At 50.2% G+C, this 27,511-nt stretch overlaps 2 protein-coding genes across 7 annotated transcripts in view; both read right to left on the bottom strand.

Moving 5' to 3' along the window:
- Positions 1 to 2,333, bottom strand: part of CSNK1G2 (casein kinase 1 gamma 2) — a 46,247-nt gene extending 43,914 nt beyond the window's left edge. For 2 of the 3 annotated variants that reach the window (XM_075524613.1, XM_075524610.1), the window contains exon 1: positions 2,092 to 2,308. The gene's annotated coding sequence lies outside the window, so the exon portion shown is untranslated. Of the gene's footprint in view, positions 1 to 2,091 lie in introns of all 3 variants that reach the window. The other variant, XM_075524611.1, reaches the window with a different exon arrangement.
- Positions 2,334 to 5,548: 3,215 nt separating this feature from the next.
- On the bottom strand, positions 5,549 to 26,295 carry SCAMP4 (secretory carrier membrane protein 4). 4 transcript variants are annotated; one of them, XM_075523880.1, is made up of 8 exons: positions 26,192 to 26,295; positions 20,499 to 20,569; positions 20,001 to 20,056; positions 17,104 to 17,232; positions 13,882 to 14,038; positions 10,618 to 10,719; positions 9,522 to 9,639; positions 5,549 to 8,789 (listed from the first exon to the last, which is right to left on the bottom strand). In XM_075523880.1, the coding sequence occupies exons 3-8, from the start codon at positions 20,005 to 20,007 to the stop codon at positions 8,613 to 8,615; spliced, it is 690 nt and encodes a 229-aa protein (XP_075379995.1). In that variant the 5' UTR covers positions 20,008 to 20,056; positions 20,499 to 20,569; positions 26,192 to 26,295; the 3' UTR covers positions 5,549 to 8,612. The 4 variants fall into 4 exon arrangements, with proteins under 4 accessions (XP_075379995.1, XP_075379997.1, XP_075379996.1 ...); XM_075523882.1 differs by having other exon boundaries at positions 20,499 to 20,566; positions 26,192 to 26,280; XM_075523881.1 differs by having other exon boundaries at positions 26,183 to 26,279.
- Positions 26,296 to 27,511: the final 1,216 nt, after the last annotated feature.

Here is a 27,511-nt window from a genome sequence, read left to right as displayed (position 1 = left end):
GACACCAGTGGAGAGAAGCACTCACAGGGCAGAATCCAGAAACCTGCTGAACTGCAAGTGCCAACTTCCTCCTCTCCACTCGCTCTTCTGAAGAGTGCTGCAACAAGAAAACCAAACACAAACCACGCTGCAAGGGCAGAAACACAGAGCTCCATTCAGTGCGTCCAGAGAAACTGCCCAGAAAAAACAGTCTCCCCTGCAAACCACCACCAACTGCACCCCAGTCGTTTTGATGCAAGCGCAAACCAGAGCGGCAGCTGTTTTCGCAAAGAAACTACAGAACCGATTTATAAGGCCTTACAGATTTGTAAGCTAACGAGGAGGAGATCAAATCCCGAGGCAGACTGACACGGGAGGGCAGCCATCTCTACAAGCTAACAAGACAGTCCCCTCCAGGGGGAACTGGGGGCTCCCCAAGCGTGCATACCACCACAGACCTGAGAGAAGCTGCCACCAGCCAGGCAGCAGATTGGGGTTAGACCATCCTCGACTGCACCACAAGACTACAACCCACCCAGAGGCCCAAAAGGTGCTAAGCAGTGATAAAATCATCACCAAACAACGTTCCTATCTGTAATGCACCGAATTAAAACAAAACCAACAAATCTTTGGCAAGTTCCTCACAGCAGTCAAGCCTACCCCGCCACAGAGAAGGCCTCTCCACAGGATCCCCATGGAGGCCTCCTGCCCTAATTTACAGCAATTCTTTTTCAGACACACTGGCAAACACCAAACGTTTTCTCCAATCTGTTATATAAGGCCCAATTTTTAAACCTCTGTGCTGGCAGTGGGGAGGTGGGGGCACGCCACGAGTGGCAGGCTGACAGGACAGTCCAGCCAGCAGATGAACTTACACTCCTCAGAATTCATTTCCAGATATCCAACCACTTGTTGTACAAGAGGAAAACAAATGGATTAGTTAACGAGGCAACTTCCAAACACACTGGTGCGAAACACTTGCATGCTTGCAGTCATTTTACACACGGTTTGACTCGGGTCCCAGTTACCTCTAGCTTGTTCAGAACAGACTAATTTCATGGCAACTTGAAAGAGGTTTAACAAACTTCATTTTTTAACTTGAGAAATACACCTAACACAGCAAGTCCCCACGCTGCCCAGACCACAAGCCATTCCTCAAAAGAAAAGACACCTTCCCGAACACCCCCACAACTTCACATTATTTGCCCCCCTAGGTCCAAGAGCCTCACTCAGTTCTCCTCTGCCAGCCACCAAACAGGAGCCACAGGCCTCTGGTGGCCCAGCTCCACAGGAGAGCTGCTTCTCATCTGCAAAGCTCTCCTCTTGGCTGCCTTAGGAACAGTTAAAGTCAGCGCCTGTCTGAGTGGGGGCAGAAGGGGGAGGGTATTTTTCCTGTTTCTCACATTCATCCTCACCCGCTTTGCTAAAGGAACAAAAAAAAAAGCTATTTTAAATACCAGATTCAGCACAGTCCCTTTCCCCAAATAAACACTTCCCAACCCCTCTGGAGAGAGGAAAGCCACATACAAAGGAGCCAACATCCTGCGAGGCTCTGGCTCCACCGGGCAGGCCAGGGCAGGGTGCAGGCCCGGGGGACACAACCCAGGGAGGCCCGACCCCATCCCTGCCACCGACCCGGCCTCAGACGGGCTTCGGGGGGGGGTCGCGATCCCGAGTGGACCCGGACCCCTTCCTCAGGGCTACAAAACAGGCATCGCCGGGAGGAAACGGAGCGAGGCGGCCCCGGGCCCTCAGCCCCCGGGCCCGACCCGACCCCAACCTGAGCCCGGCGGCCCCCGCAGACCCCCGGGGCCAGTCTGAGCCCCACCCCAGCCCCACCAGCCCCCCCGACCCCCTCAGCCCCCCCAGGCCAAGCCTGGGCCTCCCCCCGGCACCTACCTTGCCCCGTGGCCCCCACGGCCCTTTCTGCTCTCCGGGGCCTGCCCGGCCCCCACAGCCTCCCCAGCGCCCCGGGCCCGGCCCCCCCCCGCCCCCGCCTGAGGCGCCGCCCGGCCCGCCCCCCCCCTCCCCGGCACTGCCCGGTCCCGGCCGGGGCGAACCGCAGCAACAGGGCACCCCGGCGCGGCCCCGGCGCCCCGCGGCGGCGGTTACCTCCGCGGGCCCTCAGCGGCGGGCCGCACTGCCGCTGCCCCGCGGCCGCCTCCCCATGGCGGCGCCCCCGGCCCGGCTCTCCTCACGCCGCCTCTCGCCTCCCCTCACCACTCCGCGGGCAGCGGCCAGCCAGCGACAACGCTACGCCGCCGGCGTAGGCTCCGCGCGCACCCATGCGCCCCCCGCCACGCCGCCGGCGCAAGCGCCCTTCCTGAATACCAACTCCGAAGCGGAGAGGCCCGGCGGAGCTCGGCGCAAGCGCAGCCGACGGGAGGGTGGTGGCGCAACGGCGTTGGCGTAAAGCGCGTTCGAGAATAGCAGGCTTGAGGCGAGCGGCGGGAGGGCGGCTTTGCAGCAGCGCGGGGGCACTTTACGGCAGCGCCGCGCTTGGCGGCTACCGGCAGGGCCTCCCTTTAACTGCCTGCTGCCCGGCGGGCGGGAGCGCGGCCTGGCCCGGTGTGGGGGCCTCGGTACGGGGCCCAGCTCCGCTGTGGGGACAGGCCCCTACGTTGCCTACAGCCCCCTGTACAGCGCAGGCGCTGGTGTAGGGCACAGCTCCCCCACAGGGGCCAGGCCTCCGCTATAGGGTACCCTACAGGGGCACAGCCCGCTATAGGGGACGGGTCCCACTGCGGGAGGTGGTTCCCGTTACGGGGGATTGCACCACTATAGCGACCAGGATCCCGTATAGGGCACCGTCCTCAGGGTCGGGTACAGCCCCATCGCAGGGAACAGGCCGCAGTATAGGGCACAGCCCCGCTATAGGGGACAGGCTCCGGTATGGGGTATATCGACCCAGTACAGGGGACAGGCCCTAATATGTGGCTGAACCCCCCACTAGAGTACAACCCCTGTTCTGGGGTACGGCCCCCAGTACGACGCACAGCCCCGCTATAGGGCCCAACCAGCGCCAGGGCCTGGCGGGGCCATCTCTGGGGAGGGGAGCTGGGTCGGGGGGGGCCCGCGGAGGGGGTGTGTGGCCGTGGTACCGGTGGGCGAAGCCCTGCAGCCTCCTCCATCCCATCCCACCCCACCCCGGCCCACGGGAGCAGAGGGAAGCCAGGGGCTGGCATTTTACAGACGTCAAAGCCTTTTTGGGGACACCAGCCCCGAGCAAAGCCGCCGCCGTCCCTGCTGCCTCGCAGGGGAGGTCAACGGGACGGAGCTCCAGGCTGCTGGGACCCGCCAGGATGGGAGCCGGGTGGGCACGCAACCCCTGGTGCCACCTCCAAAAGCCTTTCGCTTTCTTTTTTTGGAGTTATTCTGACCAATCATTCGGCCATAAAAATTCTCTCCCTGCGCTCACTCGGCAAAGGAGGACACAGCCGGGAGAATCGTTTCTTTCTCTCGGTGGCACAAGAGCCGTCCGTGCTTGAGCTTTTCAGGGTAATGTTGGAGGGAGGAGGCAGTCCGGTACGATCCCGCTGCTCTCATCTTCTTCACGGCATGGGACAGATTCACCCCAAAAATATTTACAGGCAATGGGCAAATGAGTTTGTGTGGTTTTGGGGGAGAATCGGGTCTTCAGCCACCAGCGTCTCCCCAAATACCCATTTCAGCATTTCCAGCCGCTTGACCCGATTCTCTCCCAGTTCCAGGGAAACGCTCTCCCCCCAGCATTTGTCTGAAGTACTTTTCCCCCGTAGGTGTTTGCTTCTAGAAGAAAATGCTATGATTTTAGAGAATTAGGAAAATAAAATGAGCTACTTTGCACGTAAAGCCCAGATGTTGCCATCCCGTCCCCGTGGTGTTACACAGTGCTCCTCCTCCTGCTCCCAGCTCAGGAGGGCGGCGAGGGGCCATGACCTGCGTCCCGCCCCTGGAGAGAATAAAATTGCCCCCAAAGTACCTGACGGCAGAGCCATCCTTCCCCTTTTTTTTTTGCACCATCCCGCCACCCCGCACCACAGAAAGAGGCGATTTCAAGCACTTTGAGAACACGCGAGTTGGTCGGACATTTGACTTGAGAATTTACCCATCCTCTGGAGCGGGAGAGGGGGAAAGCAAATAGTTTTGATTTTATTTCAAGGCAAATCTCCAGCAGTGAACACGCAGCGTGCCAGGTGTGGTCTGCAGAGACCTGTACAGCTCATGCTACGGAACCGGCTCAGCACCGGTGAGTTAGCGAGAAAAGCCAGAGAATTTCTGTCAGGAAAGCATCCAGCTATGAACCCTGCCCTCCTCCCACAGGCACGAGTTAATAAGGGCTAATTCGCAAGCAGACAACACAAAACGAGCCACTCTCAATCACGCACGGGAGAACGAGCTGCTCGGGGGCGGGCGGACGAGACCTTCCTGCCGTGAAACGTTCGCGTTCAGGGCCTGGGAAACTGAAGAGCGACAGAAACACATCAAGAACCAGACAAAAGAAAAAGAAAAAGCCAGGCCCCTAGCAGCGTCCCGTCTGATGCACCCCCAGGTGAAGAGCCCCCACCCCAACGGCGGGGACCCTGAACCTTTTGGGGAGCTCCTTGGGGCGAGGGGCTGAGCTCGGCCCTACAACCACCCCCCCGTCCCCACGCTTCGGGCTCGTTCCTAACGAACCTTGCCCCATCCTCCTGCCGAGCCCCGGCTCTCGCGCAGGGAGCGCGGCGGAGGCAAACGACTCGTCACTCCCAAATGCCAAGGACCTGCCCTAGTAGCAGCTGGAGCAGGAGCTTCAAGCTGTGCCTCGCGCTCAGACTTTGAGGGCCTGGAGCAAGAATTTGAGCAAAAGCCGCTTCATCCTCGTGCTCAAACACATCACTGGCACAGCAGCGAGCAGCTGCAGGAAACCACTGCTGGTCAAAGCAAGATGCTGATGGCTGGGCAGGGGGTACCTGGCACAAGGCTTTTCGAGGTAAGGAAGACATCGAGATTAGCAGATGTCGTATTGAGCAGCTGTGATGAAAACGGCTCTTTTAGGATTAAATATCTGCTACAGAGCGGAACTGGGGTATGTAGCCACAATATGGTAATTTGGGGCAATAAATTCAGCTACGTGCTAAATAGAGCGATTCAACTCACCTTCGCTGTCACACAGCCCGTTTACTCCAGGGATAATGATCTCCTTCCGGGCAATAAACCGGAGAAGGCAGAAGCCAGCGCTGCAAGGGGCTGGTGCGAGTCTCTGCACTGCTAAGGAGAGGCCAGGAAAAAGACCTCGTCCCCAGCACTCGGGAGATGCGACTTTCTCCCCACCACCCACACCTCTGCTCTCCGTTCCCTTCGTTAGAAAATGAGAATAATGGCAGCACCTTTGGTAAACGCTTATCAGGCATCTGTAAGAGTACAAACCGCAGCGTGCCACTCTTGTGCCGGTCCCCAGCACAGAGGATGAGCTTCATCCCTAAACGTGCTGTTCTTTTAAGGAAAAAACAACATGTGGTGGGAGACTTTGGAGGAAAATAGAGATTTCGCCATTTCCCTCTGCCAGATAACTCCGGTTACCTAGGAACAGACACACTTCTCTAATGCGGCCAGTTCTTCTCATCAAGCACAGGATGAGCATTTATTGTCTTGTGATCAGGAGAAAAACACAAACAAAAACCAGAGCTCCACAAGTGACATGAAACATCGCACACATACACGCCACGTGATGCCGAACAAAACCAGGAGCCAGGTCCAGGTTAATGGTGTTAAGAAGTCTTAGAAATCTAATGTAAACATTTAAAAACATACAGAGGAGTCCAAAAAAATAAGCCACAGTAGTTCAGGAGCGTGTTGAGTCAACTTTCTGGAATTACGGTTTCTGGCATCAAAGAGGATGGAGGGGGGATGAGAGATGGCAGATCCCATCCAGAGAGGTTCGTTTAAGCTCTGTAGAGATCTCAGGCAGTGTATGCTAATGGGTCGCGATTTTGGTGTCTGGCTCTGACCATTGTGGTGGGCAGGTTCCTAAGTACCCCTTCTCCTTGTATCAAGCATTTTCAACGTGGCTGAACGTGAACAGCCCCCCAGATATCCAAGGGAGCGGAAGAAAAAAGCAAAAAAAGAAAAAAAAAAAAGAGAGAGAAGCAGGATGCAGAGTCCCCAGCAATGCTTCTCCTCTTGGTTCCTTTGAAATCTCCAACCTGACACACTAAGAAAGGACAGACACCAATCGCTTTTGAAAAATTTTGGCAAGAGGCTGAGGATGGCGAGGGGGAGGACCGGAGGGAGCGTGGTACACGGGTGCACCGTGTTCTGGCTTCCAAGTATGGCAAACCTCACATTCGGCCCCGTTAACCTTCCCTCACTCCCCTGTAGCGCAATCGTATTTCCAGGGAGTTAATCGACAGGCAGTTCTTTTATCACTTTCTGATGGCAAGCGACAAAGAACACTTAAAATTACACTTGACACAAGACAAAGGCACCTAAAAGCTTGACAACGCGATCAGGTCGTGTTCTGTTAAGAAGGCTTCAAGCGTTCATACTTAAGCACACTGCACGCTCACGAGAAAAAACCCCTCGTGTTTGGAGCACGTTAATATCGCAGACCCAGCAAAAGGCTGGTTCTGCAGCAGGGTGTCAGTGTTGCTTGTAAACGGAAATTCAGGAGGCTCTGCCCTCTGATTCACGTTTGCTTTTGCTTTGGCCCTAGTAACAAAGGTGTCATGCAGACTCCAAGCTGTACTTCATGTAGTATTTACAGTATGACACAGGAAAAGTTAATAGAGCAAATGGGAAGTTCTACAGGGGCGATGCGGAAGGAAGAGTTCTCCTTCGTGAACTAATATTTTATTAGATAAGGCACATGTAGAGAGAGTTTTCAAAAGATCACTTGCAAATCAATTCCACCTAGCTAGGACAACCTCCCTGTCCCTTTCCAGGAGCCAATTTTCTTTTCTAGTTACTCAGCATGAATTTGGAGTGACTCCGCTTACACCACAACATCTCTGGCATCCCATCCGCCAGCCTGCCAAGCCGGGCAGGCCCTGGGTCTGACCCACGGGGTGCCCAACACCTCCCAAGTCTCCGCAGCGGAGCGCTCCGTCCTTCACAGGATCATTGGCCAAAACTTTCAGCGCCGAAGACTTTGAACACTCACTCCCTATAAAAATATTGGGAACCGACCTCCCAGTTTTGACAGGTTTGAAAAAGTTCACAGCAGGCTGTTGAGGGAGAAGAAAAAATTGCAGCCTTTGCTGCTTGGATCACTATAGGACACAGGGGAATTGGATGGCTCAGGCTACAGGAGTCCTGATGTGCATGCACAGAATGGAGATGAACGACGAGACGGATGCTAGCTCTCAGGGAAAACAATCCCTCCCAACAGCTTTACCCTCTCTTTAGCCGATTCTTGGAGAAAGGCAAAAAATCTCTCTCTCCCTGCTCGTACATGGAAGGAAAGTGCTGCTGGCTACACAGACGCAGAGCAGGTCTGCACAACTAACATCAGCTATGAGGACTAACAAGCTTTCCTTGGTCTACCCCACCCCACTGCATAATGTTTGGATTTCAACTACATCGGTAGAAGGCAGAATTAAAACTATGCATTGTAACAGAATTACTCCCAAACCACACTGGGGCCCCAGCACTGAGATCAATAGTTATCTTGCATCCGGCTACTGGCTGGGAGCCCAGAAAAAAGGGTGTCCCAACAGGGCAAGGTGTGTCCCGTAGAGCATTTCTTGGGTCAGCACAAAACCTGGATGCCTCGTAAGTGGAAGTCAGATGGCATAGAGATCTCATGCTGCCTACCTGTAAACAGGGTGAACATCACCCAGGTAGCCAGGTCCAAGCCCAGTGTCAGCAAGCTTTTCAATAGTTTCCAGTGGGCTTTGAATCAGGCTTTTAGTGAGCAATCATTAACGCAATGAGATGAATCCGTACCTTTGAAGCACACAGATCTGGCAAAAACTTTTGGCAGCAGGGAAAGCAAGACTTCTAGCATAACAATAGTCCTAGCCAGACAAATGAGGACTCTCGTGGACTTCACATCTGAACAACATTCACCCACAGCAAGCACCGTTATCTAAAGGATTCTTCACCAGAGAGCACAAGCAAATGAGGTGGTAGATTTTACCAATACCTTCGATATCACTCATACCAAATAATTTAGGTGTTGCATTTCCCTTAGAGTGAAAATTCCAGATTATTCATCCGGGAGAGTAAACACCAGTTGCTACTACTGCTCTGATTGCGCTTGTTACAATTACAGATGACTTGGGGGTGTGCTGTGCATGTGATGAAAACTAAGCAGGGGGGCAGGAGAAGGAGCAATCGTGGTAGCGTTCGCTGTCATGGGGAAGTCAGCCTTTTTCAGACATGGTCATGAGAGGATTCCCTCAAGCAAGGGCAGTGAACGGTTGGTTCCTCAGTCTGCAACGAGGCAAATACTGGTAACTCAACGCAAACAAAAAACTTTCTGATAAGGCCGTGCAGAGGTGGCAAGGGCTGACAGCACATATCTTCTGCAGTGATGAGGAGAAAAAAAAAAACAACCAAAAAGTCCCCAAGATGACTGGGGTGCTTGGGGGGGAATGCAAATGATCTTTTCAAATAACAATAATAAAAAGACCAAAAAGAAGAGAATCCAGGCAGTTTGCAGCTGTTGCTGCTTAAGGCCATTGGTTTCCCGGGGGATAGTTGGGCACTGTGGGATACTCTGGCAGGCTGTTCCCAGAAAAATTGTTGTACTGGGCCTCCCTGCTGGGGGGGTTCCTCCATGTGCCGCTGTTCCACTCGTCCTGAGCTTTCTGAAAGCTTCCACCAGCCCCTCGGTAGATTTTATGTACCTAATGGATGAAAGGGAGAACAAGAGGAAAGTCAGCAACAGGTACCCACACCTCTTCCTCAGAAGAGCTATAGTCACTTTGGTACTGTATCATGTATTTGTTTCTCTCTCTGTAAAGAGCTGTATTTCCAAGGAACAAAAGCACTACAAAGGTAATAATACAGTGAACAGAGGTGCAAATAGATCATATCAACCCAAGACTTGAACCCATTTCAGCCACATGTCTAGGATTCAGGTTGGGGATCCCACAGCAAGACAGCCAACCCAGGCCAGCGGGCTGAAACCTCTGTAAAACTGACACTGCTGCTTCAGCAGGGCTTCTGCCTTCTCTCCTCCTCTGCCGTCAGTCTACTGAAGCTTTCCAGACAGTCCTACCTCCAAATCCTTCTTTCTGCAGAGAACTGAGGACCACTTCCCATCCTGCCACCCAGTCCCTGCTGCAGGTCATCTCGAGATGCTTCACCTTTACCATCAATGACCATCCCAATGAGCAACAAAGCTTGCTTCGAGTGACGTAAAGGAACATCGCCACATGAAATGGTGACAACATCCAGCCCCAGCTGTCTTGTGTTATCTGAATTTGTCCTCTAGATACTCCGAGAGACACCAACTGACTACACTATAAAACCTTTAAAAGCAGTGATGGCTTACAGTGGCTGCTAAGCTGCCGGTTCACATTATTGCGATACAAAGTGCAGATACTCCAAGGCGGAGAGACATCTGAAGCACCTACCCTTAAAATGCAGATGAGCATTGCAACCGCTGACATTGTAAACATAATGGCAGGAAACAGCATAAACACAGCAGCTGCAACATTGGTGCTAAAGAAAGTAATGGCTGCCAACCATCCACTGGAAGAAACAGAAAGAAGGAAACAGTATCATTATAGCTCTCTTTTAAGTGTCCTTATTATCTGAAAAACTGTTTAGTCATACCCAGAAATTACAAGGCAGCTTTAAAGCTCTTGAAAATGAAAAGAACAACGGAGAAAATGGACAGAATATAATGCAGCTCAGGCAGGTATTTCCCCAAGATCTCAAATCTTGCTTGCCAGCATCCCTCGCTAATCCAGTCTCAGACCTTTAGGGGACAGCCAGCTGCTGCACAGACTTTGGGAAGAGAAGATTTATTCCCAAGGTGCTTTTGGTTGCGCAGAGGTTGTGCGTCTAGAGACCAGACCTGGGAACAGGGAACGCGAGGGTCTTATGATTTACACTGCATCTCCTTTCCTTTGATGGCAATAACCAGGTAGGGCAACTGGAGAGCATCAGCAGTTAAAAAACCAAAATGCTATATGGAGTGCTAGGACTTTCTATTATTTGTAGTTTCGGTAGGAATTGCTCTCAAGTTTCTAGAGACAGAAAGTTAAAATGCCAAACAATTATAACATAACCAGGGACAGACACTAAAATGCTCCCATTTATTTTAGGACAACTCTCACAATACTTGCTCTATAGGCCAACAGTGAGTCATCATGCGCTGCTCACCATGTGCTGTGAATACTTTGAGGGCAATGCTAAGACAGGATCAGATGAATCTTGAAACTGGCTGGTTAAACGGTAAAAAGAAATGGACATTGTAGGAAGGTGCCAAAAAGAACGAGCAGGTGAAGATATCTGACTTCCGCCAATACAGCAATGAAAACAGAACTGTGTACTCCAAGAGCAGATATAATTATGCCACAGAGGAAAACAGAAAACTTCTTCCACTCCACCCTGTACAGACTCCCACCAGCTTCTCAAAAGTTCACGGAAACAGCCCATAGCCTGAAACTCTCAGGCATGGGAGCTGAGTGCTCAGCTATAAGACTGTAGGAGCATCCTGCTTACCAAGCTCCCCATCCGGAGAAACCAATCGCCTGCAGGATCGTCAGAATAAACTGTGCGCCAAAGATGAAGAAAAAGGCCATAAAATTAAACGAGCTGTCCGACCTGTGAAGGAAGAGAGGAAATTAGGGAGAGACTGGCACCTCACAGACTGGCTTCACGCTGATGTTTGACCCCATCACGTACAAACTCTCAAATGTGGTATCTCAGAAGAGATCCCTCTACAGCTATGTACTTTGAAGGCTACTCCTCTTTCCCTGGCTGTGAAAGCACGCAGATCCATGAATCATCAGCACCTAATCTCTTCCAATAAGCCTGGCTCCTGCAATTGCTCTACCAAAGTAATTGTATATATGATGACACATGAGGAGAGGCAGTCTCCTGCAGAACAGAGAGTGCCTGAATCATTTCTCTGACCAAACATCTGAGGACAGCACAGCCTGACACCTGTGCAGCTCAGCCACTGGCAAGTAGGCACAAGGGGGCCTGAACTCAGCAGGCAGAGTTTGCCCATACGCTAAAAGCGTTCATTGAGCATGAGAATTCCAGCTGGGAATGTCTCAGTGGCTCTTCGTCATCACACTTACACACCCACGGTTAATAATCCAGCACTGGGACATAATAGGAGGAAAAACAGCCATAACAGAAGCGGGTGGTACCCTGTCTGGGGAAATGCAGAAGCATGCTTTCCGCATCTTTGCGGGCTCCACCTCTCCAGGACGTATAGGTTGAGAGGGTCCTAAATATGTGAGGTCCTTTAATTTATTCAGGTATAACAAGCAGCATGAATATGATCCCAAACAAGAAGGCTGACCAGATGCGTTCACAGTCTCTCCGTCATGGGTGCACTGGAGCACAGCACTGTCTTGCCCAAGTTTTGGCTCTGCCACAGAACTGCGGCAGAACATCTTCATCCCATTAAACCAGCTACGTCGATGAGCTAGCCTTTCACTGTAAGCCCAGGCACATCTAAAACTCCTCAAACTATCATTTTTAATGATACGAATGATTCCCATTCTCTCAGGAACTGAAAGGGCCCATGATTTACAGAACAGATTTACAAAAAACACTTCAGTTGCTTATGAGGCATCTTGGTGCAAGGGGGAGTTTACAAAAGAGCTCCAGTCATTCCCAGCTCCTTTTCAAACCCTGAAAGTATTTTAATGTTTATTAGTATTATAATTCTAGCCCCTAATGCCTAAAGAGGAGATGAGGGAGGCAGGATCCCAGGCTCTGGAGAGGTCAATGCTGTGGACCCTGGCTAGTCTGAGACCAGTGGAAAAGCCTCCAGCCAGACCCCTGCTGCTCCGAGCCGTGTGTGTTGGTGCAGTTATCTTTCATCTTTCAAAAGATGGCCACAGAGATGCTGTGAAAGAAATCTGCCATCTCCGAGTATCCTCATGACCCCACCCTTCAAATATCACCTCAGAGTACAGCAATGTGAAAGAAATACTTTAAACATGGACTGTTCACAGTAGTGCCTATCATAATCTAATTAACAAGGATTAAGCTCGAAGCTGAGCCTTCAAACAGACTCTTGCAACTACCACCTGAAAGGGCTGGAGGAGTCTTCATTTGAAAGGATCTGTGGGAATTAGTGAGGATACACAGAAAAGGTGACTTCTGATCCAGCTTTCTGGTTGCAGATTTGCAACAGCTTTGCCCTAGCGCCAAAGCTCTGCAGCTAATTTAATTTTGGATGCAGATGTATGACGAAGGTTTTACGAAAGCATCTTCGCAGTACATGATGCCAATATTGAAGGGTTGCCTCTTCCCAGAACAAGCATAGCAAGTGGGTCTGACCTCGCTTTCTTGAATCACGGCTAGCTGCGATCCCACAAGAAACACTGCTGCCCCATTGCACTGCTTTTCAAGCCTCTTCTACAACGGATGTCAAAGTCAACGATCTCTGGGCTTGCCTGTCTGTCCCTAGGGCTTATTCTTTTTTTAACTGTAGAAGTCTTTACACAGAGTAACCTCAGGGACCTTTCAGTATTCAGTTGCATAAACACATACAAACAACATTAAAGAAATAATTAGAAACGGTCCTTGTGAAGCCCAGAGGAGGTCAATGGGGAGGAGTAATTTTTCCCAGACTTCAGAATGGAAACTGCTCTTTGAACAGAGCGGTTCCCTGCTCTTTGAGCAGAGCTCTAGCTGGCACTCAGAGACCCTCGGGCTTCTGAACTAGGGATGGAGACACAACCCCAGCCCCAGAGGGCAAGAGTTCAGAGCTAGTATTTTCATGTCTTTTAAAACTTTCAGATTAATCTAACCCAGTGACCTTCCATTTCCATCAGAAATAATCCTCCCCTGTACTCCATGATGTAGTCACTGATGTTTTGAGCACCACCAGTGCATTAACTGCCCAGTGTTGTATACAAAGCGTAAATTCGGAAGAGCATTTAAACAACTCATATAGCATGTGCTAAATAGGTAGGACCCCACCGTCCCATTTCTATCAGCTGTTTTTGCTGTTATCTAAACTAACTCATCTCGGAATCTGGTGAATCACCAAAATCCAGAGCATCTGGTTCTCCGTTACCAGAAAAGAGCTTCACCTTCAGAGCCCAAACCCCTGACTGGTGTGTGGGGTCTGCTGGTGACTCGCAGTGTGACACCGGGCAGGTCCCTCCCCTGTGCCTCCTCTCCCTGCCTCAGGCTGGAAACTGCTCAGGACCGTCACAGCTCCAACAAGCATTATGCATTAATGTCTGAATAATGCCTAGTGATCCACAGCAAGCATGAGCAAATGCAAATGATTATTAATTAAAATGTAGGATGGCTTTAAATATTTGTGGAGTTTCAGAAGGACTCGCTCCAGAGAACTGCTTTTATCTAAAAAGCAAAGCAGCCAAGCTCTCAAAAGTATCTAGAGACAAAAACCAGAAGAGTTCTCAAAAACTAATAACTTAATCGTCTTCCATCAAAATAAGCCTCAGTGAAGCTTTACCAAATTAGTATCTATCTTAACGCTATACTGACATGAGGGTGCTGCTAAGCCTGAGATATTTAAGTAAAATATGGATTTCATCCTCATAGAAGTGGCAAACTACTCACTGCTGCTTACCTCCAATCCTCAGTCCTACCTCTAGTATTTAAAAGTAGCCACATTCTTCTTCTTTTCGAAAATAAACAAGACATTCAGACATCAAGTCCTTCATCTTTATCCCAGACAGAGATCTCTCCATAGGGGCACTCCCAAGTAACAACACTCTCTCTCCCAGAGGAAACAGAAACAAAACCGCCTCACGGGCTTCCACTTACCGAAAGGCTTTGTACGCAGGTCGGAACCAGCAGACGTAGCCGCAGGGACTGAAGAGGATAAGCCAGAGGATGGCCAAACCAAAATTGACCCCGTAGCCTCCTCCGATCCACCATGCCAGGCACGCAATTATATTCACTGCTAGTGTGATGCAGTAAACTGTAAAGAGGGCAGAGGAAAGAACATGAGGTTGTGCAGTTTCACATCTTCAAAAAAAAGGAAACAAACACCCGGTATTATAATGGGAAAGGTCCACGCTGCAGTGGGAAACTCAAGCCCAATAATGCAGCCGCTCCAAGTGAGTCGCAGGTTCCTGCGTGACCCCAGCAGCCGGCAGCACAGAGACGTCCATCTCCAGAGGGAGTGCTGCAGCAGAGGGACTGGGAAACTCTTTTGGGACCCGCCAAAGGATGGAGAGCTGGGTAGCAACCGGTGCGACCAATACAAGACTCAGGCCAGTATTATTACGAATTACGAGCAAGGTTCAATTCCCATTTGTAGCAAAACCCCTTTATGAGAGGAGAGGGAGTAAAACACTGCCCCGCACCCAGCCTCAATATGACTTTGGTCTCCGTGCTTGCTGAGGCTGCCTCAGGGGCTATTACAGAGCCAGCACAGTGCCTTGCGGGCTCACTCTCTGCTTCCCTGGGCCTCTGAGGAAGCCTGGAAGTTAGCTTCAGGGCTTGTACGTGCTGCCTTGAGTGAGGGGATAAGCAAACTCCAATCAGGCTGGGAACACAGGACCATAGGGGTGGCTTAAAGGCCTTTTCTCATCCCTGTTCCTGCCACTTGGATAAAAAGGAACAGTTGACAACGGCCCCCAGAGCACACCAGTGCTGCACTAAGTAGACGAGCATGAAGCGACGCTGCTCCCCCCTTTCCCTGAAGCTCAACGTCACCGCAAAGGGGGGCTGCATGCTTCCTGGCTTTCGCAGGCTGAGCTCAGTCCCCATGCCAGGGGTTCCCCGCTTTCCTCCCCGCACTCCCCTCAACGCTCCAGGGACTCCCTGCAGCTGTGTCCTTGCATCCCCCCAGGCTCTGCCAGTGTCAAAGGGGCTTAGCCCAATTACAAGCTCCTATTTTGGAAAACAGGTGGTGACTCTTAAAAAACTTTGCGGTAACCTGTATCAATTAGCACAGATAAAGAGAAATGAGAAGGCGGAGGGTCCAAACACAAAAGACCCTTCAGTACCACCTGGTGATGAGCTCACAGTAGCACTTTGGACCCTGGCCTCATTTATTCAGTCAGAATTAAATACCTGAATTTCTCTTCACCCACGGTAAGTGAACATGCCCTGCCCATTCCTTGCTTCACTACATGCAGTGGCTCTGCAGCACGCCTGCACATCACTGCCTTGGTCCTCTGATGCCCGATGCCAGTCTGGCCTCTCCTGACTCTTCTCTTTCCTCCTCTTGGCACAGAACCACCTGCCTTCACGCAGCCCGGGGGCTGCTAAACAACTACAAAGTTTTGTGGTCATAAAATAATATTGACAACACAGTCGGGAGAATCTAGCGTGGAAAGCACCCGAACCCAGCTGCTGCTTCTGACATACAAATTACATGAGAGTTAAAATAAAACATTGTTTTACTACAAAGAAAATTTCTTCTGAGTAGCTAACAACAAGGCTTTATACACAATGGTTTGGACGTATCTTAATATTGGGGGAAAGAAAGAATTTTCATTATTTACATTTCATTTATACAGTAAGTAGCTGTACTCCTCCAAATCTTTCTTTTCAGAAGTCATTTATCCTCCAAAAGTCACTTAATAAAAAAACCAACCACCAAGCACCTATAAAAAGTTTTAAGGAACTTCTGGTTCTCCCTGCGCGTCAGGTAGGAGTTTGTTCTCCAGTAGCGGGAGCTCTGGTACAGGTTTCCCCAAATCACCATCCACCTTAATAAAATGTTCACATCCAATTAAAGTAATGAGCATTCAACCTTCTAGCAACGACTTTTGCGTTTCTATTTTTAACACTGGCCTTTTCTTGTTTACCGCCTTCCCTCCATATGTGTCCCTCTCTCCATCCCATCCCAAAAAGTCGGGGAGACCCCAAAAGAAAGTGTGCTGCAGACGGAAATTTAAAACTCCTGGTGAAAATGCCAAGTCTCCTCAGCCATGCGTAGACTAGTTGCCCAAATGGCTGGCACCTTTCCAGCCTGCCATTAACTTGAATGAGGGGCGCTTTGTTTAGGAAGAGCCGCAGACAAAGGCAGCTTTACAGCATGCAACATTTAACCAGTTAGTCTGAAGGGACAAGCAGTTTCTTCAGGCAAGAAAATTACAGAGCTCATTTCAGCATCTCTAAATAACGAAAGAACAATGGAGTGATAGATTATGCTATTATTTATGCACACAAATCTCTCTCATACACACATCCTATGCATCTGGAATAAAAGCCATGCCACCAAATGCGTATCTGGCAGAAAACAAGCTTTCCTTCAGTGAGAAGGGTAAATAGGATGACAAGCATTTGGGGGAAAAAAGATAAGGAAGGCGAAAAGATTTTTAATCTTCCAAAGCATTCCCTGTGGTTCTCTAGGCCTGCCACACCATTTTTCATCCGATTTCATTCCTTGGAGAAGAATGGTCAATTTTCATTACTGGCTTTTGAATGGCTAAGCCAGACAACACAAGCCCAGAGCCAGGAGGTCTGTTCATACAGAATATCAGCAAATCACCAGCTGTGACCGAGAGGATCAGCGCCCTTCTCCAGCAGGACAGGGAATGTTTTGCAGGCTATGGATAGCTAAGGAAGAGACAGCGTACGGCTAGAATTGGGAAGGGAAATCTGTGGGTGGCACAAACAAGGGGGAATTTTAGCCTTGCTATAGCGAGGTGGGGAGACAGGTAGCAAGCAAGCGAGCCACATTTATTTTCTTGCCTAAAATTCTCCTATTCATCTTAGTTTAGGTGAATTGGGAATTACTTTAAGAGGACTATTTTGGGGACTGAAACATCACTTGACATTAATAAAGGTATCAAATGCAGTCTGCTTTTTTCCTCCTCAAATTTACTAATGGACTTTTCTAGCGGCAAAGATTCAAGGCACGGCAGCTTAAAATTTGGGCATAAAGTTACATTACAGTATTCTAAGATGAATCATTGTTTCTCATCAACTAATTGCAGTCAAAACTTTAAAGCACATAAGTCATTGAGATCTACGGTTTTTTCACTACACACGTACATTTTCCCAGCACAGGTTTCTCATTCAACTTACAGATCCATACGTGGTAGATTCTCTTCACCAGAGACTGATAATCGATGGGAATTTCATCAGCAAAATTCTGGTAGAAACATGGTTTCAGAGGGATAAACTTGGGGAGCGGTGGGAAGTTATTCACCTTTTCTACAATGCAGAACACAGATGTTAGCTGAATGCAGAACCATTCTCATATGGCTGAGCAAATGTAATATCCTCCACACCTTCCCAATGCACACCCATGCACTCACAAGAATCAAAAGGGAAAACCATCGCCAGGTCTGGCCATTCACGTTACTCACTGCAGCGCGTTCATCCTCATCCTGGACACCAAACATCTTGTTCTCCTTCCTCAGCAGTGGACACGATATTTAAACTAGCACATGCAAGGCTTAGAGTGAGGAATAGGAACAAGCTAATAAGCGACACATGGATTCGATACCTTTACACATCAGCGTAAAGTTGTGCGAAAGGCACCGCAAGACAAAAGACCTTAAAATAAGCTCCAGGATGAGGTTCCCCTGGAAGGGGGGAGAGGCCAGCAACACCTGGGGGAAACAGGCTGCACAGAGGTTTTTTGTGACAACCTCTCAGAAAACCAAAGCAAGAGGAAAGGCTGGCGATCGTCGAGACAAGCAGATTTACCTTCAGACACAAGCTGAAGGTGGGCTTGCTGGCACATGGATCAGGCCTTAGGAAGGCTGCCTTTGGAAAGCATCTCCTAAACCGGAATTTAGTACTCAGATACCATCCAGTTCAGGGAAGGCAAGTCAGATGTCAGGGATGACTTTGTTGTGACGCGACTCATGAATGTACCCTTTTTTCTTTAAAAGTCAAGATTTTCCTGTAAGGTTAAGCCCCAGCGAAAAAAAAAGGGGGAAGAAAAAAAAAAAAGCTAGAGGAAATGCTGACAAAAATTATATGGTGAAGAAAACGTTACCTTGGGAAAAAATTATGTTTTAAAATCAAGTCATTAAATGCCTAAATCCTCTGCATTTAAGCTGCTGTCAGCTTCTAGACAGATGCACAGATTTGCTGTGTATATGTGTGTGCCTGGACATGTGTTTCTACATGTTTGGGAATGTTTGCTCTTGCCTTCCAGTGCTGATTAAAGTTTGATTCCAGGGCATTGTGACTAATTGTCTTTAGTCCACTTCAGCCTCAGTAAACAGAATTAAAAACAACCAGAGGAAGAGATGAAGAATGTCCTGGGAAAACCTCCAAATGGCACAGAAGACAAGAGGAAATGTCTGAACAAGAACTGTCAGCACAAGAGTTCCCCTTCTCTTGCCATTAGCCCTGTGTGAGAAGACATTTCGCAGGAGCAGCTTCTTAGCTTCACTTGAAGGCTGGCAGGGAAGAGTCTAAAGCTGTAAGCCATGCTTTAGGAAAGAAAAGGCTTTACTTCATGCAAAGGAAAGGCATATTTTCACGCAGAAAATATGGTGAGGATAACGCCCACTGTGAGTACACCAGGATTAAATATGGAATAATGTCTGATGTCACCAGCCCAACTTGACTTTTAAGTAGACTTTTCCTTATAAAAACAAACATTAAGTCTTCTGCTCCTCCTCACCCATCTCCTCTAAATGCATTTTACATTAATTCAGATGCCCTCTAAAGCTGGTATTAGTTATGGGTTAACACCTACTGCTGACCCCATCACATGTAGTGCTGATATCCCACAGCTGCTTTCAAAGTCCATAGGAATCTGGACTTCTTAACACTAATTTTTTGTTTGCTATAAACATCTTATGGGCTTTCTCCTGGACAGTCTGTCTCAGCAGCCTACAAAAGGACATAACAATGCTGGATCAAAGGAAAGGAAGGGGGCACAGCTTTCAAAGCTAGAGAGACAGCTCTCTAGGGAAGTCAATAAGACCAAGATTAACCGACGACAGTAAAAGCAGATTCTCTAACAATCTTTTTGTTTAGAGGGATAAGGCAAATTTTGTTCTGTCTCTCTTCAACAGCTGAAGCTGTAGCTAGTTACTTTGGTTCTGCTCTCTCCCATTTTCTCTCTCCTACAGTACAGATCTCTCATGCGCAATAGAGCTGGTGCCAGCCTCTAGTGCAGAAGTCCCCAAATGGTGGGGCCAAAACCAACTGGCCTGCTGGGCAGCAGCCACTGCAGTTTGTCATTTTTCAACCTCACAAAATGCTCCAAGTACTTCCACAATTGTTTGCTAGGAACACAAAGATCGGGATTACACCTCTTCTCCGTTGCTGCCCAGCTGCAAGCAGCCAGATGACCACTTTTTCCCACCCAGAGACCCTGTAGTCTTAAACTGTTCTGGGTTACTTCCAAGAGTAGACAAAAGAAATCAAATGAAAATATCCCCTTTCATGTCTGACTGCATAGCTTGGAATGCTACAGCACTCCCATCAAGGCTAGGATCAACACATTAGAACAGCAAGCACAACCTGTGCTTTCAAAAACCAGACTGTACTACCAATGAACAGCAGCTGTATGCAAGTCCCAGACTTTCTCTTACCTTAAAAAAGTTGGGAGGAATTTTGTTACTAATTTCACTACAAGTAACACTAAGATGTATTAGTATCAATAGTACAGCTAGGAACGCTGTGGAAAGCTGTTTAGCCTCTGTAAGGAAGGAATTATTCTCATGTACTTTTTTGTGAATAAATTCTGTACTCATACAGCTTTCAAACAAGTCACACCTGAGCCTTTATCGCTAGAACAGTAACCTCAGCTGACAAATCGACAGTGGATACAGTGTAAAAGTGAATGCGACCAAGGCAAGAAAAGAGAAGTAGCTGAAGAGCTTTAGGGATCGCTAAGATCTCAGGAAGGGACACGTCGCATATCTGACGCATTACAGCCATCACAGCGTACTGAAAAACATTCTCTGAAACCGTTCTTCTCCCTACATTGCCATATTTTCAGGTGCTCTTACCTGCCATTTCTATTAGGAGTGTTCCCTGGTGAAGTTTCAGACAGATAGCAACGGATCTATTGGAGAAAGAGAATCAGGTCAGCACATGTCACTAACCAGCACCCAAAGAATCTCCTGGAATCGAGAGTATCTCCGGTACAGCGTTTGACACACTGTGAGCCCGGGGTTCCCACTACAAACTACTCATCTCCAATTGCCCAAAATGGGCACGCTGGAACCTTACAGAAAGGATCACAATTTCTCCTTGTACATATGAAGCTCCACCTGGTAGCATCTCATTCAGCCCAACCCCACTGTCAACCGCTTCTAAGGCTTGTATTATTCGGCAGCAAACAAATGTGCTCTTAGTGGTACCTGGCAAAGGCTGAGGATGCGCAGAGAGCCACTGCCAGAACATGTGTACCTTCCAGCTGCAGCTAGACAACAAGCTGAGACAGACAGCTCTGGTTGGGACCCAGCAAAGCGCATACATCGGAAGAGAGATTTGTACAAGCTCACCAGACTTAATGCCTCATTTAGGTGTTGAGATAATTTGTTGGCTCCTGACTCTCTGTGGACCTTCCCAACTGCTGAAATGAACAGATAATCACTGTTAGCTGGGAAGTAAACTGCTGTTAAAAAAAAAGATCAGCTGGTACACAAAACCCAACACCCCCCACTATTTTAATAATTCTGCACAACCCTTCTCGAAATGCAGATTCATTCTTCCTGTTACCACCATTGAACGTGACCATAATTCTGGAAGAATCAAATCCTGCAAAGTTTACTCGGCGTCAGCCGTGTTGCTGATTTTGGCAGAACTGATCACACAGATGAAAGCCGCAGAGAGGTCTGTGCTGAGCTGAGAGGTCTGTCTGTGATTCTACCCCTCCTCCGTTAAGGATAAAACCACCGTGTCCCCCTATCTGCAAATCCCAGAATGAAAACACAGAATACCACAAAACAACCCTCTAAACCAGCACTGCAGGGTCTGACAAGAGTTATCAAGAATGAAGGGAGTCTAGACTAAAAAATGCCCCTACAAAACACACCAAACGCCACAGGCTGCTGCCAGCACCGACAGCAACCGCAGCACCGAGGTCAGAATAGCTGCGTTGTAGCCAAAGCCCTGGGGATTTACAGCAGCTCGTTTCCCTTTTCTGCACCTCTGTGCTGCCCTCCTGCACGCCCTGTGTATGGTCTGGAGGTTGAAGAGTTTACACTGGTGCAATTATTTTGTGGGGGTCGCATTTACTTTCCTTTTTAATTGAGTTACTCCAGCACAGTCCTTGGTGGAGACAAGGGCACTCTGATAAGAAGCGGGACCTGTACAGGCAGCTTATTCCTCCTGTAGGTAGAGATGCAATTATATACAAGCTTAACTATGTCTACATTGAGGAGAATGTATTATTTTGCTTGTACCAGTCTAAAGAAAGCAACAGAGTGTGGACAGGAAAGCTATGCCAGTCGTGAGCTGCTCAGGGCTGGGACTCCCTGGTTAAAGGCTCGCACAAGGGCCCCCGTCGCAGCTGAAGCCTCCAGGCTTTCCCACAATACAGACATTACCCAGCGTCTGACAGGCCTTTTATAACTTATGATTTAGAAATGGAAGCATTTTGCTTTGCCTTTTTTAAATGTGTGAATAGAAAATAAAGTATGAAGACAGTTAAGAATACAATTAAAACTTCACCACACCCATTTGCAGCTGCTCCCAGCTGAGATCCATAAATTTTGGGGGAAGAACAAATGACACATGAACACCAGTTACGCTAACGCACTAAGAGAAAAGAATCTTTCACCAAAAGATGAGCAAACGAGTAAGATCCTTCTTCAGAAGAGGATTATTTAGTTCACGTACTTCAGTGCCAGTGTCTACAGCTGCAGAGTGGTGGGAGGCGGCAGTCTGTCCACTGGAAAAGGGACCAGAAGGAAAGACTGAGGGACACATTCCTGGCTTGACAGGGGCATCGTGGCCAAACAGTAGCTCTCCTGTGCCCTCCCTTCTCAAGGAGACAACTGTGGTGCTGTTGAGTGGCTTTAACTCAAATAAATAAATAAAAAACCAGAGAAAGCAGCATTCCAGCGATCCACTCCCTTCTCCTCTTACCCAGTTGTTCTCGTTTACCTGCTCATTTCCTAAGAAATCTCAGCCACGGTTTAATGCTTTGACAACAGAGCACATTATCACGTAAAGAAGCTACGACAGAAACTCCTGAACATTCCTCTCTTCAGCAACCTTTGCCTTTATGAGTAACCTCACAGAAGTTCCTGGGACACCAACGCAATTTCCCTACAGAAAGATGTGTTTTGTAACCGCAAAGTGGCCTTAAGAATATTTCTTTCTTCAAGGACAAGTGCATACGACCAAGTTTTACACTGAATAATCAGTTCCTGAAATGCATTGACCTTCCACTGGTTCAGCTACACCGAGACTCCAGCCCCGCTCCCGGTGAAAGGGAAAGGAGCTTTCCCCCACGGACACCTACGGCCGCAAGCTCAAACCTTTCGCGGGCATGAACTCAGACTCCAGGATCCACCCCAATGATATTTTTGTTCAGTGCTCCGAGATATACTTGCACAGGAGTTGCTGTTTTCATACCTCCCCAGCTCACCACTTTTAGTTTGGGCAGGATTTCTGCAAACTCTTAATTGCAGGGTCTCGGGATAACAGGCCTCAGATGTACAGTCAGGGAAAAAATCTTGTGTCTAATAAGTGATGGCATTGTTCAGCTCGGACGGCCAGTGGCTAAAACTCCTTTAGGGGGAAAACTTCACTGTGCAGCCTCAACATCCTCAAGTCTAGCTCCAGCTGCAAGATCCTGGCATAAGAAAATAGATTCGCAGCAAATACAGATAAACAGGTCCATAAACAGGTATCATCCAACCACGCGTGAATTCGTGCAAGATAAGAACACATGTAAATAAGCTCTCTGTTCACCAGAACATTTTCAGTTTAATGGGTAATAGAAAAAACCCAACATCCTGCACTCCGCTGCAGAGACTTCTTCCTATATAATCCGCTATTTGCGGAGGGAGGAAAAAACCACACAAGCTAAGGAAACCACAGCGTGAAGTGAACTTCCTTTTTCCACTGTGCTCATCCGCGGTCAATGAGTAACTCCAAAGTTTACAGTCCAACGCACATGACTCACAAGAGCCCACTGGAGACAGTCGGAGCTTTTCTTCACCAGTGTTTCAAGGACAAAAATGCCTTGTGTCATTTTAAGAGACAGCATTTTCCTTTTAAACCAAGACACGTATGCAAGCAGCACTGTTTTTCTAGGCGGACAACAACACGATTACTTTGAACGTGACCTCAGTGTGAAACACGTTTCACCAACTCAGATTAGGGAAAATTTTGTGAAGGAATACCTGCGGCAATCTGCTTGAGGCACATTATGTGACTGCATGTATGCTACTGTTTAGTCCCCTTGTTTATTCTGCCTATATTACAGTAAATAGTTTTAAAAGTTTCAGTTATTTCTCACGATTTCTTTCTCCAAAAAGAGAGAAGGGTGATAGGGGAAATAAATAAAGGACAGGCCAAAAGAAGGACAGGGAGGTGGGAGAGCTGAACTCATTCCTGCTTTCCTCAACCACCTGCTGACCTGGGGCAAGTCCCCTAAGACCAGATTCACAGGACACTGGCTCCTCTCGTCCCATCTGCAGATGTCCCAGTCAATTGCAGAAGAGCCCGACATCCTAAGCTTTCCATCCAGCAAAATTCACCAGCTTCTGAAGTCTTGCTTCAGGATATTTTCTGTACTGCTTTTATATTTTCATTCTGATATGATGACTGTAGCAAGGCTAAGAACTTCTACGCAAATCTGTACTCAAGGGTTTAATCTAGAGTACTTTGCCAAAAGCAAATCGAGGGGCAGGATCCGCACATAACAACAACTGTAGAAGAACTTGCCAACACTCCCTCGTAAGACAATGATTTAATGATTAGAGCACAAGCAGAATGAGAAGACCTGGGCACAACGCACATCTCCTGAAAGTGGTTCAAGCTTACCCCTCGGGTGAGGGCTATCACCAGAGACCAGGCTTTCAGAAGTCACTTCACGCTGCAAACCAGCAGACCGCAGACATTTCAAAAGAGCAAACGGCCTAAAAGCAAGGGCACTCCGCGGGGATCTGGGAGACGTGGATTTGAAACCACCAGGCTCGGCAGGGAATCAACGCAGCCTCCAGTGTTCCTGAAGCAAGCAAATGGCCTTGCTCGTAAGCCTTTCAGTTGCATTTAAAAAGAAAGTGGTGACTCCGCACTGGTTTTAAGAGAAAAGGCTGGTTTTGAGTCTCATTCAGATGCCCACCTCTTATCAGGAATTTCCCAGAGAGCCCAAGGCAGCAGAGGTCACTCTGCAAGGCACCAAAACACTTGGCTCAGCTCTACGAACCTAGACTTTGTATAGCTGATACAGTTTGTATTTGATAGTGTTTCCCCTCCCCACTGTGCGCTGCCAACCCTTGCGGAGCGGGACACTGCCCCTTCAGTGACGCCAGCGCAACGCTTGCAGTGCCGTGCTTCAAATTAGATGAGGCAACAAAACCAGCCCAAAAAGTAATTCCAAAAGCTGCCCAGCACGACCAGTGAGAATGGGGAAACTGTTTACGGCAGCACTCCCGCTGAGAAAACGCTCAGGGAACAATAAAGTTAGCAAGGGTTAGCCTCCTCCCACGTCAGTCCAACAGATACCTCCAAGTTACCGGAGCCTCTCGGGGACGCCTGGCTGCACAGGGCATTTTGCTGCCTCCTCTCCCCCTTGTCTCCCATCCTGGAGCTGGTGAGAAAGCACAATCGGAAGCAATTCCCCCCAGGTCTGTCCCAGCCTGTTTACACAGCCATAGCTATTGCCTCAGCAGATGGGCAGAAGCCTTAATTTAGGTACTACGCAACCCGCAGCACACAAATATTGACTTTGGTACGACTGCTTCCAGAAGTAAAGCTTGGCCGCTCAGGGGCAGAACCTCAGAAGGCTCCAGAGGAAGACAGAAAGCACAGAAACACGCGTGTTCAGAGCACAAGCCTATTCCACTGCTTGTCACCTACTCGGATTGGCCTCACATAGAAGACCTGGGCTGCAGACAGAAGCAGCAACATTAGTTGACCCACAATAACACTAAAAACCAGATAAATTAATCCATCAATTACCTGCTTAATTTCTAAGCTACTGCTCTCTTATCTGACAAGGGTCAGATAAGAGTTTCTCAGAGCTAGTTCATGCTCACAAAAAAACTTAAGCCAGAGAGGGGGAAATAAAATTACAATGTCCATGTGCTGTCTCTATCAAGGGCAGTATATGAAAGAGCTGTTACCCAAACCATGCAAGTCAAAAAGCCTCACCCTCGCTCCTCACAGTCCCTGGAAAATCACTTACATGAACTTCCCCAGCCAGAGCTGTGCAGCTGCCCTGAGCGCACCGGCCTCATCCCCTTGGCCTGCCCTGCGCTCCCCTGGGAGCCCCCGAATGCCAGCCCTGCCAGATGTGTCCCTGCCAGATGTGTCCCGGCCGGCTGGCCCCACATGACCAAGGCAGAAAGCAGCTGTGAGAGGCAAATTCCCGAGCACCCGTCGAGGAGAGGATGGAGAGCGCAGCCGGGGTGCTCGCAGTCCTGGAGGGGACGGGAGCAGCCTCCGTACACCTGCCGCCGTGCTCCATGGGGGCACGGGCCCCCTCACCGCTCTCCGCCGGGGCTGTCTCCAGCGCCGCCCGCACACGCTGCCCCCGATAGCTGCTCCCACCGGAGCCGGCCCCAATCTCTCCCCCCCGCCAGGGCTGTCCCCGATTCCTCCCCACACACGCGCCATCCCCCCAGACCTGTCCCCAATACCTCCCCAAGCACAGGCTCCCGCGACACCCCCTCCCCTGTCGCCGCCCTCGCTGTCCCCATTACCCCCGTCGCTGTCGTCCCCAGGGCCGTCCCCATTACCTCCTCGCCGTCGTCCCCCTCCCCGGGCATTCCGCGCTGCCCCACCGCCGGCCGCTGGGCAGGCCCCGTGACAGCCCCAGATGCACTCTGAGGCGCCCTGTCACCCCCCCGCCCGACCCCCCTGGGCCGGGCCCGCTGCATCGCGACTCCACGAGGCCGCCCGCGCTCCCTCCCGACGCCCGTTCCTCCCCCGAGGCTGTCCCCGCTGCCCCGCTGTCCCCCGGCCCGACCCCCCGCAGCCGCAGCCGCGGCCCCGGCCCGGCGCTCACCGTGCCCACCTCAAGGCGCAGCGGCCGGAGCCCCGCTCCCTCCAGCCCGCCGCGGGGCGCGCTGGGAAAGAGAGTCCCGCCAATGGCCGCCGCCGCGGCGCTCCCGGCGAAGCGGACTACACTTCCCGGCGTGCCCCGCGGCACACCCCCACCGCTCCTCACATGAGGGGCCAGCCGGCTACGGGGCGTGGGCTGAGGCGGGGATGATTCCGCTACGGGGGCCGAGAGGGACAGAAGTGTCCGGGACGGGAGTGCGCGGGACGGGGCCTGCGGCGCCTCACGGCGGGGCGTGCCGGGGCCTCGGCCTGGTCCCGCTCCGGTCCCGGTCCCCGTCCCGGTCCTGGTCCCCGTCCCCGTCCCCGCCGGGGAGGCTTTGCCGCCCGAGGGGGTGGGTTTATCACCGCCCGTTCACCAGACGGGTGCGTGGGCCGGGGCGGGGGTGCGTGGATGGCCCCTGAGGGGTGGAGGAGCCTCAGCGCTGGCGCCAGGGCCGAGGAGAGGCCGCCACGGGCGGGGAGCTGCGGCGGGCAGGGCTCAGCCCTGTACGGGCCCGGGCCCCCTCGCCCTGACCCCTTCACAAGCGTTAAAAACCCCGGCCCTGGGGCGCCCGCACCCCTCGGCCTGAGGAGGTGCTGCCCGCCGCGCAGGCCGCGCCTCAGCCTTGGTACCGTTTTCTTTTCAGATAAAACGGAGCGGGTTTGGGACAGGGGGTTCGTGCCGTGCCCCTCCCGGCAGCACCCTGCGGAGGACACGCCGGTGCCGGAGCTGCTTCGGAGGCACCCGTGGGCTCCGTCTCCAAACAGCGTTACGGCATCCAGCTGCCAGCTCAGCCTCTCCGCACATCACCAAGGTTTAGTTGCTGGATTAGTTACAACTTAAGTAAAGTTTTAGTTCAAAAGTTTTAGTTACAACATTTAGTTACAACTCAAACCAAGTTTTAGCTACAACGGTTGATGGGTGATGACTGGGTTGGGGACCCAGGGCTGGGTGGTCATTGAGGAGATTGCCGTTTATAACATGGGTCATTAAATGCTGATTTCACTACTGAGCAAGTCAGGTAAATCAGCGGCAGCAACAATGGAGGTGGTGCCCGGTTCTTGTGTGATTTACCCCCTTCTGCAGTTCAGCGAAACAGGGTGGTGAGGGTTGAACAGACCAAGCCCTCTGAAATCTTTGTGCTGACAGCGCTGTACTGGGAAGCCCCTACCCAGCCACACCGACGGCTGGATTTAAACACTTTCTGGATTGATACACTTTTGTTTGGTTCTGTAGCTCCTTAACTCCTTATTTACGCTGTGTTAGACTCCTTAACATCCAGCCCATCTCCAA

Source organism: Mycteria americana, chromosome 24 (genome assembly GCF_035582795.1).
Source record: "Mycteria americana isolate JAX WOST 10 ecotype Jacksonville Zoo and Gardens chromosome 24, USCA_MyAme_1.0, whole genome shotgun sequence".
Lineage (NCBI taxonomy): Eukaryota > Metazoa > Chordata > Aves > Ciconiiformes > Ciconiidae > Mycteria > Mycteria americana.
Note: the sequence above shows the minus strand (reverse complement) of the source record. Positions and strands in the feature narration are given on the sequence as shown.